This window comes from Cupressus sempervirens, chromosome 5, assembly GCF_028749045.1.
Source record: "Cupressus sempervirens isolate cs-2001-9-10 chromosome 5, ASM2874904v1, whole genome shotgun sequence".
NCBI classification, from domain to species: domain Eukaryota; kingdom Viridiplantae; phylum Streptophyta; class Pinopsida; order Cupressales; family Cupressaceae; genus Cupressus; species Cupressus sempervirens.
In genome coordinates, this window is record NC_143122.1 from 93,969,463 (window position 1) to 93,985,756 (window position 16,294).

At 37.8% G+C, this 16,294-nt stretch overlaps 1 protein-coding gene across 1 annotated transcript in view; it reads left to right on the plus strand.

The window, feature by feature from the left end:
* Positions 1 to 16,294, plus strand: part of LOC149554712 (serine hydroxymethyltransferase 2, mitochondrial-like) — a gene marked incomplete at its 5' end in the record, with an annotated part of 50,881 nt that continues 34,587 nt past the window's right edge. The window contains 2 exon segments of the mRNA XM_089828765.1: positions 1 to 200; positions 546 to 650. Coding sequence (XP_089684891.1) covers positions 1 to 200; positions 546 to 650 — 305 coding nt within the window.

Below are 16,294 nucleotides of genomic sequence, written 5' to 3' on the forward strand. Positions count from 1 at the left end.
AGGTTTGTGACAAACAAAAAGCTGTGCTGTTGGCGGATATGGCACATATAAGTGGACTGGTAGCAGGTGGTGTTGTTCCATCTCCATTCGATTTTGCAGATGTAGTGACTACAACAACACATAAGTCACTTCGTGGTCCACGAGGTGCAATGATATTTTATCGGAAAGGCCTCAAGGAAGTTAATAAACTTGGTCAAGAGGTACACAATGTCAAGTGACTGGTGTTCTTGCAACTGGGCTTGGTCTGTTCTATTTTATAGATTCCTATTTTCTGATTAGAACAAAAATGTTTATCTAGGCACTTGTAATGACTGAGTTTGGTCTTACTGGAGAGAGAATGCAGTCTCAATTTAAACTCTATAGATCAAATGTTTTGAACACATGATATCTGTTTAGGAATATGAATGTCATGATCCACATCAAATACTATGTATGAATATCTGTTGGGAACAATATTGTAATCAATGGCACTTCTTGTCATCTTCAGAATTTAGAAATTGAACATTAAGTTGAACAACGCTCACCTCCACCTTGTTTACATGAAGGTTATGTATGATTATGAGGACAAAATTAATGCAGCTGTGTTCCCTGGTCTTCAAGGTGGCCCTCACAACCACACTATAACTGGATTGGCTGTGGCTCTTAAGCAGGTAAATTTTCTCATAAAGTATGTTTTTGAAAAATAATGGTCATAGTTGTGCATATTACCTGAAATGATATTGTATTATTTGAAACGCGTAGGGTTTTAGAGGCCATTTGAAAGGACAATTATAAACATTTTGTCCCTGCAACAGTTATGACCAATAGAAGAGGCTTGGCTATGACAATGGTGAATTTTAATCAGCATCTCTTTGCTGGCTATTTGTTTCACTTTGCTTAAACCTACTAAATGCACTCGAATTTGAAAAGATTTATATTATTGTAGGAACTAGATGAATAATCAACAATGAAGAAAACATGGGCAAATTATGAATGACAGGAAATGCTCTAGATTGAGATCTGGATGGCATTTAAACAAATAACTTAGCCTCTTCCATGAAGAAAGGGTAACTTTTCCAAGGCTCAGTCCTGGCAATATAATAGTAGTCCTTCCAGGTTTTATAACAACCCTCCTTAAATAGCCATTGAACATTATTGGAAATATTGTGGGAAACTCTCCCATAAGAATAGTAATTTCCATAGGTCAATTAATGCATTGTATTCCATCCATTTTGGATTGCACACACATCGTACTGAAGTGTACTGTATTACCCTTCCTTACTTTCCTATATTTTGATCTGTATGACTGTAAAACATGTAACCTAGTCTTCACCATGAAACGATGCCAAATCCACAAGGTAGTCAATGCATGGTATTTTCATTCATTTTGTTGTGGATGCTCAACCTGTTTAGTGGATGTGGGTGCTCTCTCATTTATTCCAAACGGTCACTAATAAAACTGTATTCTCTTTACAAGACTACTAAATTGAACCTCGATTAGGAATATTACAAACTAATTCTTAGCAATGAATCTTATGCAAAAGTATAATGGATTCACTGGTTTAAAAATCCTCATTAAACCATAAATGATTTTATCATAAGAAATTGCTTCATTATCAATAGTGTAATATTGGAAAATAACTAGGGTTGCATGATAAACTCGATTCTAGAATAGAAAATTCAAAACAACTATCATTGAATCATAACAGTTGCATTAGCTCAACATTTTTCATCCTTAGTTGTTAGTCAGAAGATTTGAATGCACACCCTTGACCAACAAAGATTATAAGTCACCATCTTAAGATTCTGATAGACATGATCCACTATTGTAATGGTGGCCACACTAATAGGAGATTCTATTTATGCACAATCACTGATGTTAAACATACTTCAATTGATATTCGGATTTTTTGTTACAATTAAAATTTTAAAACATCTAGGATCCACTTAGGGGTAAGAGTTTGTTTTTGGTAAATTCTATATTGTAGCCGACGGGTAGAATTGTATCCGAAAGGGCGCGTTACAATTGAGTCACCACTTCGGGAAAGTATTTGTAATCATTATTATAAGCATTGTATTCGGAGTGCATATTGCGTATATGAATAAAGTATCTGTTCTGTGTTATATCTTATTGTACTACATGCGATAAGTATCCTTTTACCCTGTACAATAAACATTTGGCACCCTTGCCAGTCGAACCTGGAACAAAGGAAGTGTTATGAAGATTAATGCCGAATATGATTAATAAAGATAGGAATAAGATAAAAGATAAAAATGAAATACGCACAACTCAAGAAGTATTAATTTTAGCACAATAGGCCAAGTGCAGACAAAAGCTTCAACAACTTATCGATGGACACTGAGAGGTTGAAGGAACATAGATGGAGGGAGTGCATTCACCTAGCAGATCGAGGAGTGCTGAGGAATTGGTAGAAGAAACTCGACAGCGATTGAATTTGGTGGAAGAGACAAAGGAGGAGTTCCTTAACTTGTATACACTGAGGGTAGAGAATCCGAATAGAAGGGAAGTAACCTACATAGCTCGAAGTGCCGAAGGAGCATGAGCATGGAGTGAACTCTTTGTTTCCGATACACCCGATGAATGGATACAAGTAGAGAATCAAACAACTTCGCTTGAAGAAGATCCCTTCACACCAGCTAATACGGTTGTTGGAAGTAGGGCGATTGTCCGAAGTAGCGCGACTGTGTAGAACAATAGGGGTACTCAAAACAATGCAGGTACACAACAAGTATCACAAAATCAGAAGAAAGTAGCGATGGCAGGACCAAAGGAAAATTTGCCAAAGTTCAATGGTGATGGGACAACCGATCCAATCAGACATTGTAAAACATGTGAAATGATCTGGATGGTGAACGGTGTAATGGACCAAGATGACTAGATCCGACAGTTTCCGATGACCCTACGGGGTGTAGTGATTGATTGGTTTTCGGATGCCGATCCTTCGAAATTAACTACATGGTTGAATGCCAAGAAAGAATTCATAGCAGAATTTCGACTACTGAGCGATGATAATGAAATAGTAGCGAAAATATACAGTACGAAACAAGGGAAGAACGAAACAATTTGGGTATATGCAAGAAGGTTGAAGGAGTTGCCAGGGAAAATAGAGAGCCAACCAGTGGACAGATTAAAGAAAAGATGGTTTGTTGAAGGGCTACGACCGACACTAAGGAAAACGATGAAAATTGTACCTCTAGCATCGTACATAGATGCATATAATCCGGTGATGGATCCAGAGAGAGTAGAAAACGAGAAAAAAGAAGAAACACAAATCGTTGGACTCAGATGATTCATCTTTTGAAAGTAGTAGTATTGACAAAGAATCAAGTAAGGAAGTTCGAGCATTGCAGAAGGATATGTTATGGATGATGAATGAATTCAAAAATTTGAAAAAGAATCCTGACTTGGTGAAAGGGGAATTGTGGTGTATGGATTGTAAGGAGGAGGGCCACACAAAGGGCTCCTGCCCAAAAAAACAATTTTGCGATATCTTCCAGATTGCGGGACATTCCACAAAGAAATGCCCGTTCAATATGAAGACAAAGGAACATTAGCAATTGTTAATAATGTGGAAAGTGTCCATTGTAGGAGTAGGAATGAACGCGAACAATGACGAAACCTCAAGAGGGCACTAGAACAATAACTAGCACGGATGAGGCAATAACAATAACAATAATGGAGGCTGAAGTTAGATACAATACAACTCGAGTGGATGGTCAATGATACAATGTCGTGCGTGCAAGCTCTAGAGGCACCTCACTAGAGACTGTACCATGAAGAAAATGCCACAGTTGCTATGTAAATGCTATGGTCCAGGAGACTACGAGGATTCGGAATGCCCTAAGCAAGGGTTAAACTTGTTAAGCATCGAAACATGTGATGAGGAGACATTAGCCATCACTCGTGAGCAAGCAAAGAAGGAAATCTACCCAAATGCAGAGGAAGAAAAGAAGAGGTTGTAGCAAGCACGAATGGAGTTGGGAAAACAAATGGAAATGGAAAAATTACAAACAAAAGACATTATTGGCACCTAGAAGAGGAACTTGACAGAACAAATTATTATAAGGCAAGTAATGTAAATGAAAGTTCCTATGAAATTAAGTTACCTTCTTCTGACAAGGCCTCAGTTGTGAACGACGATATTGAACATGACACCGCTCTCCAAAGCAATGAAAGAGACAGGAAAGGATGGTAGTGGAGCGACTGCAACAGACCCAATGCTACTGGCACTCACTACAGGAAGACATCTGGTAGTAGTAGAGATGGGTATCCTGGGAACTGTACTCATGGACATAATCGTCAATAGAGGGTCAGGAGTAAATGTACTATCAAAGGATATATGGACAAATTTGGGACAACTTACATTGTGGCCACCTACATTTCAAGTACTCATTGACAATCAACATGGGATTAAGCCCTTAGAGACCTTGATGGCATAGCCTGTAACTAACATCACAACCATTCCTGTTGGATTTTGTGGTCATATCGTTAAAAAGGAAAGGTTACAATGCCATCCTTGGATGGGGCTGGCTGGTACAGGTGAAGGTGAAACATGACTAGAAACAGAATACTCTGTCCATGGAAGGCAGAGGCCAGAGATTTATAATCACCTGCACACACATATGGTAGGTGAGGAGGCAACATCGTCGAATTCCGAAGGCGAAGGCAAAGGTGATGATGAGGGGAAGAAAAGAATGGAACCTGATGAAGGAATATTGAGATTAGGATGGTCGAATGATGATAACCTAGACTTGGTGAACAGCTTACTCCATTGGCAGATGGAGGACTACGAGCTCTTTCCTAGCTGTAACATTTTAGGAGTCGAAGAGGGAAAAGAAGGGAATGAGTTTTCGAAGGAGTATAGCGAAGTGAAGGAGGGGGAAGCACATGTAGATGAAATGCTAGCGCATATGTTTAGTAATGACAAACCTATAGAGTACAAAGAGCCTACTATAAAAACGATGAATTTAGGAGATGAAGCCAATCGAAAAAATATCTTTGTGGGAGATGACTAGAATCCAGTTCTGAAGGCAGCAACATTCAAAATATTTATGAAGTATAAGGAGTTGTCTGCATGGACGTATAATGATTTGAAAGGAGTACCGCCAGAGTTATGTGTCTACCGAATATCATTGATAGAAGGTGCAGTGTTCGTATGGATGCAGATGTACTGGATGAACAAAAATTATGCCGCACAGGTCACTGATGAGATTGACAGGATGCTAGAAGCAAGAATTATTTTTAGGGTGCAGACAAGTGAGTGGGTATCACCGATTGTGATATCTTTGAATGACCACCCACATAAGAATATGCATAGACTTTCGATGCCTAAATGCAATAATGATTAAAGATCTATTCTCGATACCATTTACTGATAGCATTCTGGAAGAAGTTGCAAGGCATGAAATTTATTCATTCATGGATGGGTTCTTTGGATACAACTAGATATCCATCACTGAAAAAGATTGGTTGAAAATAACATGCACAGTGGAAGATAGACTATATGCCTATAACAGGATGTTGTTCGGACTATGTAATGCTCCGGCAACATTCTAGAGAATTATCTTACACATATTTGATAAAATGTTTGTCGGAAACTTTAAGGCATTCCTAGATGACTGGTCAATTTTTAGCACAGAAGATAACTATAACAACACTCGAAGAATGCATGGAAAGATGCAGACGAGCGAGATAGGCACTTAATCCGAAGAAGTGCAGGTTCATGGTGCCACAAGGGAAGCTATTAGGATGCATAGTCTGCAAAGAAGGATTAAAGACGAATCTTGATAAAATTCGTGTAATTTTGGATATGCCACCATTGACAGTTGTATCAGAGGTAAAATCATTCCTCAGACATATTGGATACTACTAAAGGTTCATCAAGAACTTTGCGAAAATATCCTACCCACTAGACAAACTAACCTGCAAGGGCGAATCTTATAAATGGAAGTGGAGTAGAATGAAGCTTTCGATGGACTGAAAATGAGGTTAGCCACACTACCAATCCTAGCTTATCCGAACTGGGATAAGGAGTTTCATGTTCATGTTGATGCATTGAACTGTGTGATTGGAGCAACACTGGCACAGACAGGTGACCACAGACTAGATCATCTAGTATACTTTGCGAGTAGACTGTTACCTAAAGTGGAGAAAAATAAAAGTACGACAGAATGAGAAGCACTCAGAATGGTGTACGCATGTAATGTCCTCAGTTCCTCCTGTTTAGAAATAGGGACATTAACCTAAAAACCTTAATGTTATTGATTATCTTTCAGTGTTTCCATATATTTTCTTATCATCTTTTCTGATGCCCTTCCTTTAAATCTATTCTCTATTATATACCCACTCCATATTGATCTCAAAAGACATGACCGATCAGAAGCAATTAGTTTAATAATAATTACATTTATAATTTTGATTATATTAACCATTGATTATTAAGGTATTATGTTTATTTAATATTATCTTATATCACCCTTTTAATAATATTTTATTATAGTCATCTTTATTATGATATTCCTTTTTGATATTATTATAATATTATCATAATATATTTAATAATATTATTATAATACTATAATAATATTATAATATTATTATTATGTTTTTTGTTAATTATTCCTTCTTGGCTACTATCACATTATAGTATTATTATCAACATAATTATTATAATATTATGTTCTCGCTTAAGATTAATTATTTCTTTGACTCATTATATTATTGAATTTTATTAGAAAAATAGGGGACATGACAATGGAGTACAAAAATTTAGGCATTATTTACTGGCGACACCGTTCATATTTTATGTGGATCATTAAGCGTTGTTATACCTTGTAAGCAAGCCGATAATCCATGGAAGGATAAGTAGGTGATGGTTACTATTGCAGGAATTCACATTCAAAATTGTGGTTTGGCCAGGAAAGAGTCATGTAAGTGTGGATCACTTGTTGAGGATAAAATCAGGAGAGCCACTAGAGGGGGTCAACAATGATTTCCTAATGCACAGCTATTTCAGATTGCCGTACTACCATCTTGGTACACGCGTATTAGAGAATATCTTTCGATGGGACAGTTTCCTAGCGAAATGTCACCAAATGAGAGGAGGAAGCTCATGCTAAGGAGTCGAATAGTTCAATTGATCAATGGGTTACTATATAAGATGAGACCCGATCAGATAGTAAAATGGTGCATGCTGGAAGAGGAGATTCCTAAGGTGTTGAAGGAAGCACACGAGAGACTAGTAGGAGGACACATGGGGCTAGACACAATTGTGTGGAAGATACTTCTGGTAGGGTTATGGTGGCCGACTGTGCACAACGATGCCAGGGAGTGGGTCATGGCATGCGATACATGTCAAAGAGCTAGGAAAACACTGAAGAGGGACTTCATGCTTCTCAATCCTTCATAGGCATATGAGTTATTTGAGAAATGGGGGTTGGACTTTGTCAGACCCCTTAAGGTAAGTAAAACTAGAAGATGCAGGTACATCATGGTAGCGATAGAGTACCTTACCAAGTGGGTAGAGGCACGGGCTCTACTTGACAACTCTACAGTGAGCACAACAAAATTTATCTACGAGCAAATAATCACAAGGTACGGGATTCTATTACAATTGACAAGTGACTACGGGGGACACTTTGTCAATCACGTCATCTGACTGCTAACTACCAAGTTCAAAATTTACCATTCTTTGTCGATCCCGTACTACCTGAGAGCCAACAGACAAGCAAAAACTACTAATAAGATCCTAGTCAGAGTGATTTATAAGTTGCGTGCAGTTGAGGGAGAAGTTTGGGAAGAAAAGCTATCATCAACATTATGGGTGTAAAGTACTTCATACAAGGTAACCACCAGACACATCCCATTTCAGTTGATGTATGGGCAAGAGGCCATGGTATTGATGGAATTCATGGTACCAAGTTCAAGGATCGTGATCAAGATTAAACTAGGAGATATGGAAAGTTTGAGGGAGAGATCATACAATTTAAATAAACTAGACGAGCGACGACTGCAAGAACAATGGGCCACAAAAGTTACACTAAACAGGTGTAAGGTATGGCATGATAAGCATTTAAAATTGAATAAATTTCAACTAGGCCAATTAGTTTTAAAGTATAATGGGCATAATGAGATTAGACCAAGAAAATTTAAAGTTAAATGGGTCAGACCATACAAGGTCCGCGAAGTTGGCAATAATGGAGCAATCAAATTATGGATGCTCAATGGAAAGGAAGTGGCTAATGCAGTGAATGGGTTGAAGCTAAAAATCTATCATGAAAGAAATAAAGTGCCCGTGTGGATGAACAATTCAGAGACAGCATAAGAAGGAATAAAAAGTAGTATTGTAGATATGTAAAATAAGTGCTAATAATAATAAAGAATGTAAAATTGCAATAAAGCAATGATAGAATAGCAATTGAAAGCCATATAATGCACCTTACAGTCGAGAAATACTTGTATGAAGAGATGACTGTACCATAGGACTTGAGAAAGGAGGTGTATTGAGTGCAATAGGAGATCAAAGCCACCGTACGACTTGGCAGGAGAGAATACCGTACGGCTACCAGGAAGTAGAGACCATACGATCAACATCAAGAAGAGCATATAAGCTCATTGTATAGTAACAGAAGGTCACCGCACGACTGGGTGAATACCGTATGGTAAAGTAAAAGAACAGACAATTTCACACTGTATGAGGACGCATAAATATACCGTATGGTCCGTACAAGGAAGGCAGAGGGAAGCATCATTAAGCACTTGGCCATTGTACAACCTTCACACAAACAAAGAGACAGAGAGAACCCAACGTATGGTAAAAACATTGAGAGAAGACCACTGTACGGCTTTTGAGAGTAGGAACAGTGGCTTTGAGAGGAAACCAAAGGTAACCATATGGCCCAATAGGAAATAGATTACACACCACCATATAGACATCAGCCAAAAGAGTAAAGTTTGATCGTACGACCAGCAGTTGAAAGAAAGGATACCGTATGGATAGCTGTGGAAGGAAGAAGCCAACCGTACGACCGTACAGTATAAGAACAACATCATAAGGAACTCAGAAGCACTGTACGGTCTTTATGCAAATAGAGCATCGCAGAGAGAGCCCGCTGTACAGAAGAACAGGGAAAGAGGAATTGATATCATACAACCATATGGCTTTGCCATTGAAGATTGGTATCGCACTATATGGTAGCAAGAAGAAACAAGTTATAACTTGGTATGAAACACACTCTGTAGGAAACAATTTGGTAGAAGGGTGCTGCAGTAGCAGAGCGGGAAATAGAATAAAGGTTTATTTTTTGTATGTTTTAAATTTAATATTTTCAATAAACGTCCTATATGTGGTGGCATACCTAGAGTAGCAGTTCGATGAGCTCTCCAAATATAGCCACCTAGGACTGGGTGTAGATTCTTTAAATTTGAATAGTTTTAATGATTGTCAGATTTCAATAATAGGTAGTAGGCAGTTTCGGATTCTTATCCTTTTTTTGGATAGAAGACGGAAAAGAAACATGTGGCCTACTGCATGATTGTCAGAGTCCAATAATAGGTGGTTGGCGGTTTTCGGTTTCTTATCCTTTTCTTGGATAGAAGACGAAAAAACGTAACTCATCCTTTTATTAGAAAAGGATAGTCAGTTTTAAATAGGTAAGGAGGCCATGTAAGAGACATTCGAGTTTGAGTAGAATAAAAAAAAGAAAAAAGTTCGGTTTTGTTGTGCATGTCTTGTTCAGCTTTAGAACAGTAGGTTCGGTTTTTTTTGAATAGATATATATTCTTTTTCGTATTGGAACGAGGTCTGAATAAAGAGAAACCGCACCAGTGACCATGGCGATCAAGAAGATAAGGGAGAGCCGACTCATGTATAAAGGAATGAAAAGGCCGAACTCAGCATTGGGAATTTCGAGCTGGAGTTGAAGCCGCAAGGAGAAGACTAGGGGAAGCATCTTCGTGCACTCTACAGGACAGCGGCTGAATCCATTTTATATTACTTCCTCTTATATGTGATCATCATTATTAACATCGTCCCTCCATTGCTGGTAAGAGATTAAGTGTCGCATGAAGTGGGAATATCGGCTCTCTCTATGGATTAACAATGCGAGAGCATGTTCACGGTTACCCATATTTCGGCAACCAAATTCATATCGAAGGAGGGCGTGAATGTAATTTAAAGGGGATGCATCCCACACTCGGTCTGCTGTAACAAAGACAGAATAGGAGCCTTGCTGACATATTATAGAAGATAGGAAACCCTCGGGTTTTTTTTTATATATATATATAGAGGAATTAGACAGCAGAATCCACGACATTATCGAGTTGTTTCAACATTGTGAAATCGGATTTGTTTGGCAATCATAAAGAATGAGTGCAGATCTTGTCTAGTACAATTTTTATTTCGATCCTGATTGATGTACGTTCCCCTTGAAGTAACTCAGTCGAGTGATTATTCCTCCTGAGCTTTCCAAGGTGTGGCTCTGCATCAAAGGGAAGAGCAGCCGTACAACCCTAGAGGAGAGAAACATTGCATCTGTATAGCCAGATAGAGCATTGGAAGGAGGAACTGAATAGATCTATACGAACGTCATCAGAAGTAAAAGAAAATTTTGATATAAGTTGTGTACAGAGGCAATTGACCTAACGGTTTTGTCTTCTTCAAGCAAAATGACAAAAAGGTGATAGTTATGCATTCAACCGATAAGAGGGCTTGGAAAAAGAAATTGGAAGAAGATTCAACAACAATTGCAGCCATGAACAGAAATGTAAGAACTTTTCCATCTGGAGTACATGTAGTAGGAGGCACAAGTACATGACCAAGCAAAAAGAAAGGGAAGCAACCAACATAGCCGGCTGAGACGGATAATCCCATAGTGCAAAATGTTCCATTTGAAGGGTTGAATGGAGCAGAATGTAGGAAGTGGTGGCAGGAGACACCTGATAATGATCCAGTGAAGGTCAATGTTCGGAAGGCATAGGTTGAATGGGTAATACAAATGCCTGTATTTTGTATTTGGGACTATGAAGGGTTTTTTCGCACAATGATAGAAATGTATGATAGGTTCTCTCAAACCAATACGTTTGCCTATCTGGGATGCAACTTCATAATATCATTCAGACCAATAGACTTCACACGAGTATTTAGAATACCTAGGCATGCACAAGGGGAAAGAAGATCGACAACAAACCGAAAAAGTTGAGTTGAGAGGTAAAGGCACAACTGATACAGTTGGTATGTGTGGGGATTTGACATAGATAGAGCAAGAAGCTCTCATAGACACGTCAAAGGGTAGAGGATTGAAGAAGTCCAACGTGCAGGAAGGGCACTAGCATTGTCTTATGGATGTAGTAAAATGTCGCCTCACAGGATCCAACCACGCTTCTGACATTTCATTCCCACAAGTGGCACTGATGAACATGATCTTACATGGAAGAGTATATGACTGGGCTACATTGTTGGCAGAACGGATGTATGAATTTATGACATTGCAGCACAAGACGTCCTACATGTCACACTATGCCATTGGGCTATTCTTGGAGGCAATGATGCAAATGATCTCCAACGATGCACTAGAGGCCAAATCGGGACCACTCGCACTAGGTGAACCCCCGATCATGCAGTGGAGGCATCTCGATACACTTGGCAGCAAGACCACGGTCAAATAGAAATGACCGAGACCAGATGAAGGAAATACTGACATTGGTCGCGAGGAGACTTCTGAGGAGAGTGAGACCGATGAGGAGGACAAGGAGGTGGAAGTAATTACAACTACATCATTGAGATTTCCATGTCCTGCACTCAATGACGACACACTTGGTTCCAGTAGGTACACACAACATTCTGGGGTTTGGCCAGTTCAAATAGCCCATGGTGATGACCTTGGCTATAGTTGGATTCACCGTGCTGTAGAGACACTATCCATTCCAGAGGTTGTAGCTGTAGAGTCACAGCCATCATCGATGGTGACAACCGCTCCAAAAGTAATGATGGAGCCTGCTCGAGAGATGTTGCCAGCCATACCATAGGCAGAGGTTGGGGTGCTAGTACCTGATGAGGAGATGGACACTCAGGAAAGAGTGATGGAGATACTAGTAGGTGAGGGTTTGAGGACGCTGAGTGTTCATTTGGATGTAGTGGGTTCAAATGCAGTGGTTACAATGGATACAACATTGTTAGCATCACTTGAGGAGCCAGACAGAGAGAGCAGAACTCAGAGGTTGGGCACGTACCTAAGTATGAGGTTTCACTGTACACCAGCACCTCGAGCAACATACCTTCACACACCTATGTGAGAAGTAGCTTTGGAGGAAGATCCTCTACAGACACAAGTAGAGGAGAGTCGCCCGACACAGACTGATGGACTACCACATAGCGTTGTTGAGCAGATGGCAGAAGCAGTAGAGAGGGCTATGGGTGCTCAGCAATAGCCTCTAGTAGCGCCAGAAACAGTGACGAGAGAGGCATTCTTCTCTGATATAGTGACTCTAGCGACTTGGGCTCACCAAGACGTGGCCTCTGCAGAGATATAGGCCTTGGATTCAATAGTAAAGGAGCTAGGGAGTGTGATATCCTTCATGAGATTAGGATGTCTGAAAGCCTTTACAGTTTGTATTGAGGAGCAAGGATGGCCAAGTGTGGAGACTACAGAGATCCGCTAGGATTGGGCCACTACGAGAGATCCAGGTATGGAGAGCCAAGTAGAGGCTTTGACTCAGGAGATAGTCAAGATACATAAGGATGCATATTATACCCTTTCAGAGGAGCCAGGTAGACCAGGTAGCAGTAGAGAGGACTTGAGAGGAGTTAGCTACCAGGGTAGCCGTGGAAAGGGCAGCTTGGGAATCCGAGAGGGTAGCATTGTTAGCCCAACAGAGTCAACTACAAAAGGTGGCAGTGGAGAAGGAACAATTAGCAACAGAGGAGAAAGAGAGAGCTTGGAGAGATTGTTGAAATGATGCAATCAGCTTTGGAGCTTCAGATGGAGGCTAAAGTAGAATTGAAAGTACAGAAGGAGCAAGTGTATAAGCTACGAGTAGAGTTGAACGAGCTTAGAGCATGAACAATTACTACACCAGGGATGCATCCCTTTTCTTAGTGTCTAAATATTGATATAATTATTTGTTTTGGTTGTAATTTGAGTTTTGGTTGTCTCTATTTTGTTGTCTGGAGACGACTTTACTTTTTGGGGGGGATGATGTTGTCGGTAAATTCTATATTGTAGCCGACAGGTAGAATTGTATCTAAAAGGGCATGTGATGGTTGAGTCACCCCTTTAGGAAAGTATATGTACACTGTCCGGTAGGGACTATTGAGACATCATCATAATCATTATTATAAGCATTGTACTTGGAGTGCATATTGTGTATATGAATAAAGTATTTGTTCTATGTTATATCTTACTATACTACATGCGATAAGTATCCTTTTACCCTATACGGTAAACATAGTTTGCATCATTTTTCAAATTGCAAAGCAAGAGATCTTTCATTCTATACACTTTGATAATTTAATTCTACTTTATTACAAGAAAAGTAGGAGTTATTCAGTCTGGTAAGTTGTAATTTATTTCACTTCCAGGATATACAATCTAGAAATGTAAAGCAAGGAATGCACTTCAAATTTTTTTTTGTTGACTAAGAACTATCACGTCCTTAAAGTTATTTCATAACTTTAATTGAGTTATATTCAATAAACTTATTCAGGATGTATTCATAAAAGTTATTTGATTTCTCTCTTACATCTATTCTTGATGTTGATGTTCGATAGCGTCAGTCAGATAAACCTATTATATATGTGTTCTTTGTATTTGAGATATAAGGTTATTGTTATATGAAAATAAAATAAAATAATACATACATACATATATATATATATATATATATGATTAAATTTGTTATTATAATAATTACTTGATTAATGAATAGACATCTCTTATGAAGGGACATGTCTATTCATGGCCTATTCTCTATATATAAATCTAAGAAGATGTTGCATTTGGAAGTTTGGAACACGCATACCAAATACAATGGCAGTGCTTAGTACATTTGCAACGGTCCTCGAAAAACTAACATGGTCTCAGAGCAGGTCAACATTCTAGAAAAGTAATCTTGAGAGGCACTATCACATTGATGGGATTATCTACATTTAATTGATTGTGAAATTTGTAGATCAGTCTTAAAAGAATGCAATATATTGGAAGGCTATGATAAATAAGCACTCGACAGTAAGACAAAACATAAAGATAAGTTGTTGATTACATAAAGGCAATCACTGTCTGGCTAAAACAGTAATTACCATGATTGTCAAGTCATATTATTAGCGATTACTAAGAAATGCACATTGTTTGTCAATAAGGAAAACTACAATATCAATTGCAATGTTATTGCATATGACAAATAGCTTTACCACGCAATTTAGAAGGTTTTGCAACTGTAAGAGGAACATTTACCATATATGCTTTGCTATGGATTATATAATTTCCTGTGCAATTGATAAGGTTTTGCAAATATATATGCATCCATGCTTCTGCAAACGTTAAGAAGATTATCATGTGATATAGGGTGTAGTGTACGCAAATAGGGTTACACTCCAAACCCGTGCATGGAGGCATGCATACCTCACAAAGAACAAAGGCAAGCATTATTGGATGGAGTCAAATACTAAGTCACCCTTATAAAACTATCATTCATGATCAATATAAGGAAAAGTGGTCCTTGTCTAGCATTAAATGCATTGGGTTCTACATAACTGTAAAGGGATGCATATGTGATATATGTTGAAATCAATTTATTAATAAAAGTAACAAATATATATGTGATATAGATTGGAATAAGTAATTATGTAATAAGATTCACAAATATAAATGTGATATATATTGGAATAAGTAATTATGTAATAAAATTCCTTTGATAAGATTATGATAATAAGCACAAGTTCTATCATTATGTGACATTATATATATATTATTAGGATGTTCTTATATTGTTATGTAGATTCATTTATTATGCTTGAGTATTACTTTAGTCTCTCTCTAATTATTTTTTATTTTCATTACACTATGAACTATTTTCCTTGATCTTTTCCTCCAAGAATGTTATTGCAAGAAAAAGAGGGAGATTGAGAGGGATCAAAGGCAACCTTGAAAGAGAGGGAGCATATAGAGAATATAATTCAGTCAACCTTCGGTGTTCACAATCATATTGATTTAGAGGGAGTAAAACATGTTGAGATGGATTTTCTAGTGATCAATTGTAGCAATCAAGAGGACTATGATTCATGAATAGACCTTGTGACTATGTGATTTTAATGGGCCTACCCCCTATGTACATCTTGAGCAAGTGACGACTTCCAAATGATGTCACTTGTATTTGCAGAAGTTACTATAAGGTGATGATCTTACAATAAATTGTATTATGAGATCAAACAAATTGAGTATATGGTGAATGTCTTGCATCTCAACATTCTTGAAGGTCGTTACTCAAAGAGTATTTGGTGAATATCATTGATATTCTGGGAGGCCAATACTCTTGATATTAGATCTAATATCAAACCTTATTTTGAGTACTTGGTGAATATGATTGATATTCTGGGAGACCAATACGCTTGGTATTAGATGTGATATCAAAAGCTTTTCAGTACTTGGTGAATATCATGTGTTGATATTCTAGAAGACCAATACTCATGATATCGAATGCAATATCAAATGGTGAAAATCTTTTGAGATATCCTTAAAATTGTTATTTGTAATATTACGCTGAAGTAATATTTATTCTTATGCGGTTATCCTTCTAAGCTAACATGGAGTGTTGATGTTCGATAGCTTCAATAGGATAATCCTATTATATATGTGTTCTTTATATTTGAGATATAAGGTTATTGTTATATGAGAAAATTAATATAATATTTCTGGCAGAAAAAGATCATTTATTGGATAAGAAATACCTTTTTTCCGCTGAGGTAACAATTGGATGAAAGCTATCTCTATTAATTATAAACTACAATCGAATTTATGGAAGCATTGTTTTATACATTCCTTTTGGTATTGACAGTATACCACTAACCTTGGGAGGATAATTTTCCCTCCATCCTATTATTTGGAGTTCACGACCCAAATTATGCTTTTAAATATAAAGGGAAAATACTTCCATCTAGAATCTTTTTCTTGATGAAATGAGAGGAATCAATATATCAATTTCTAAAATCTTTACCATGTTTAGTAGCTTTTCCTCTAGGGATAAAAAAATGGATCTTTGTTTAAGATGAGAAATATCTTTTTACTAGCCATTAGGAGAGGC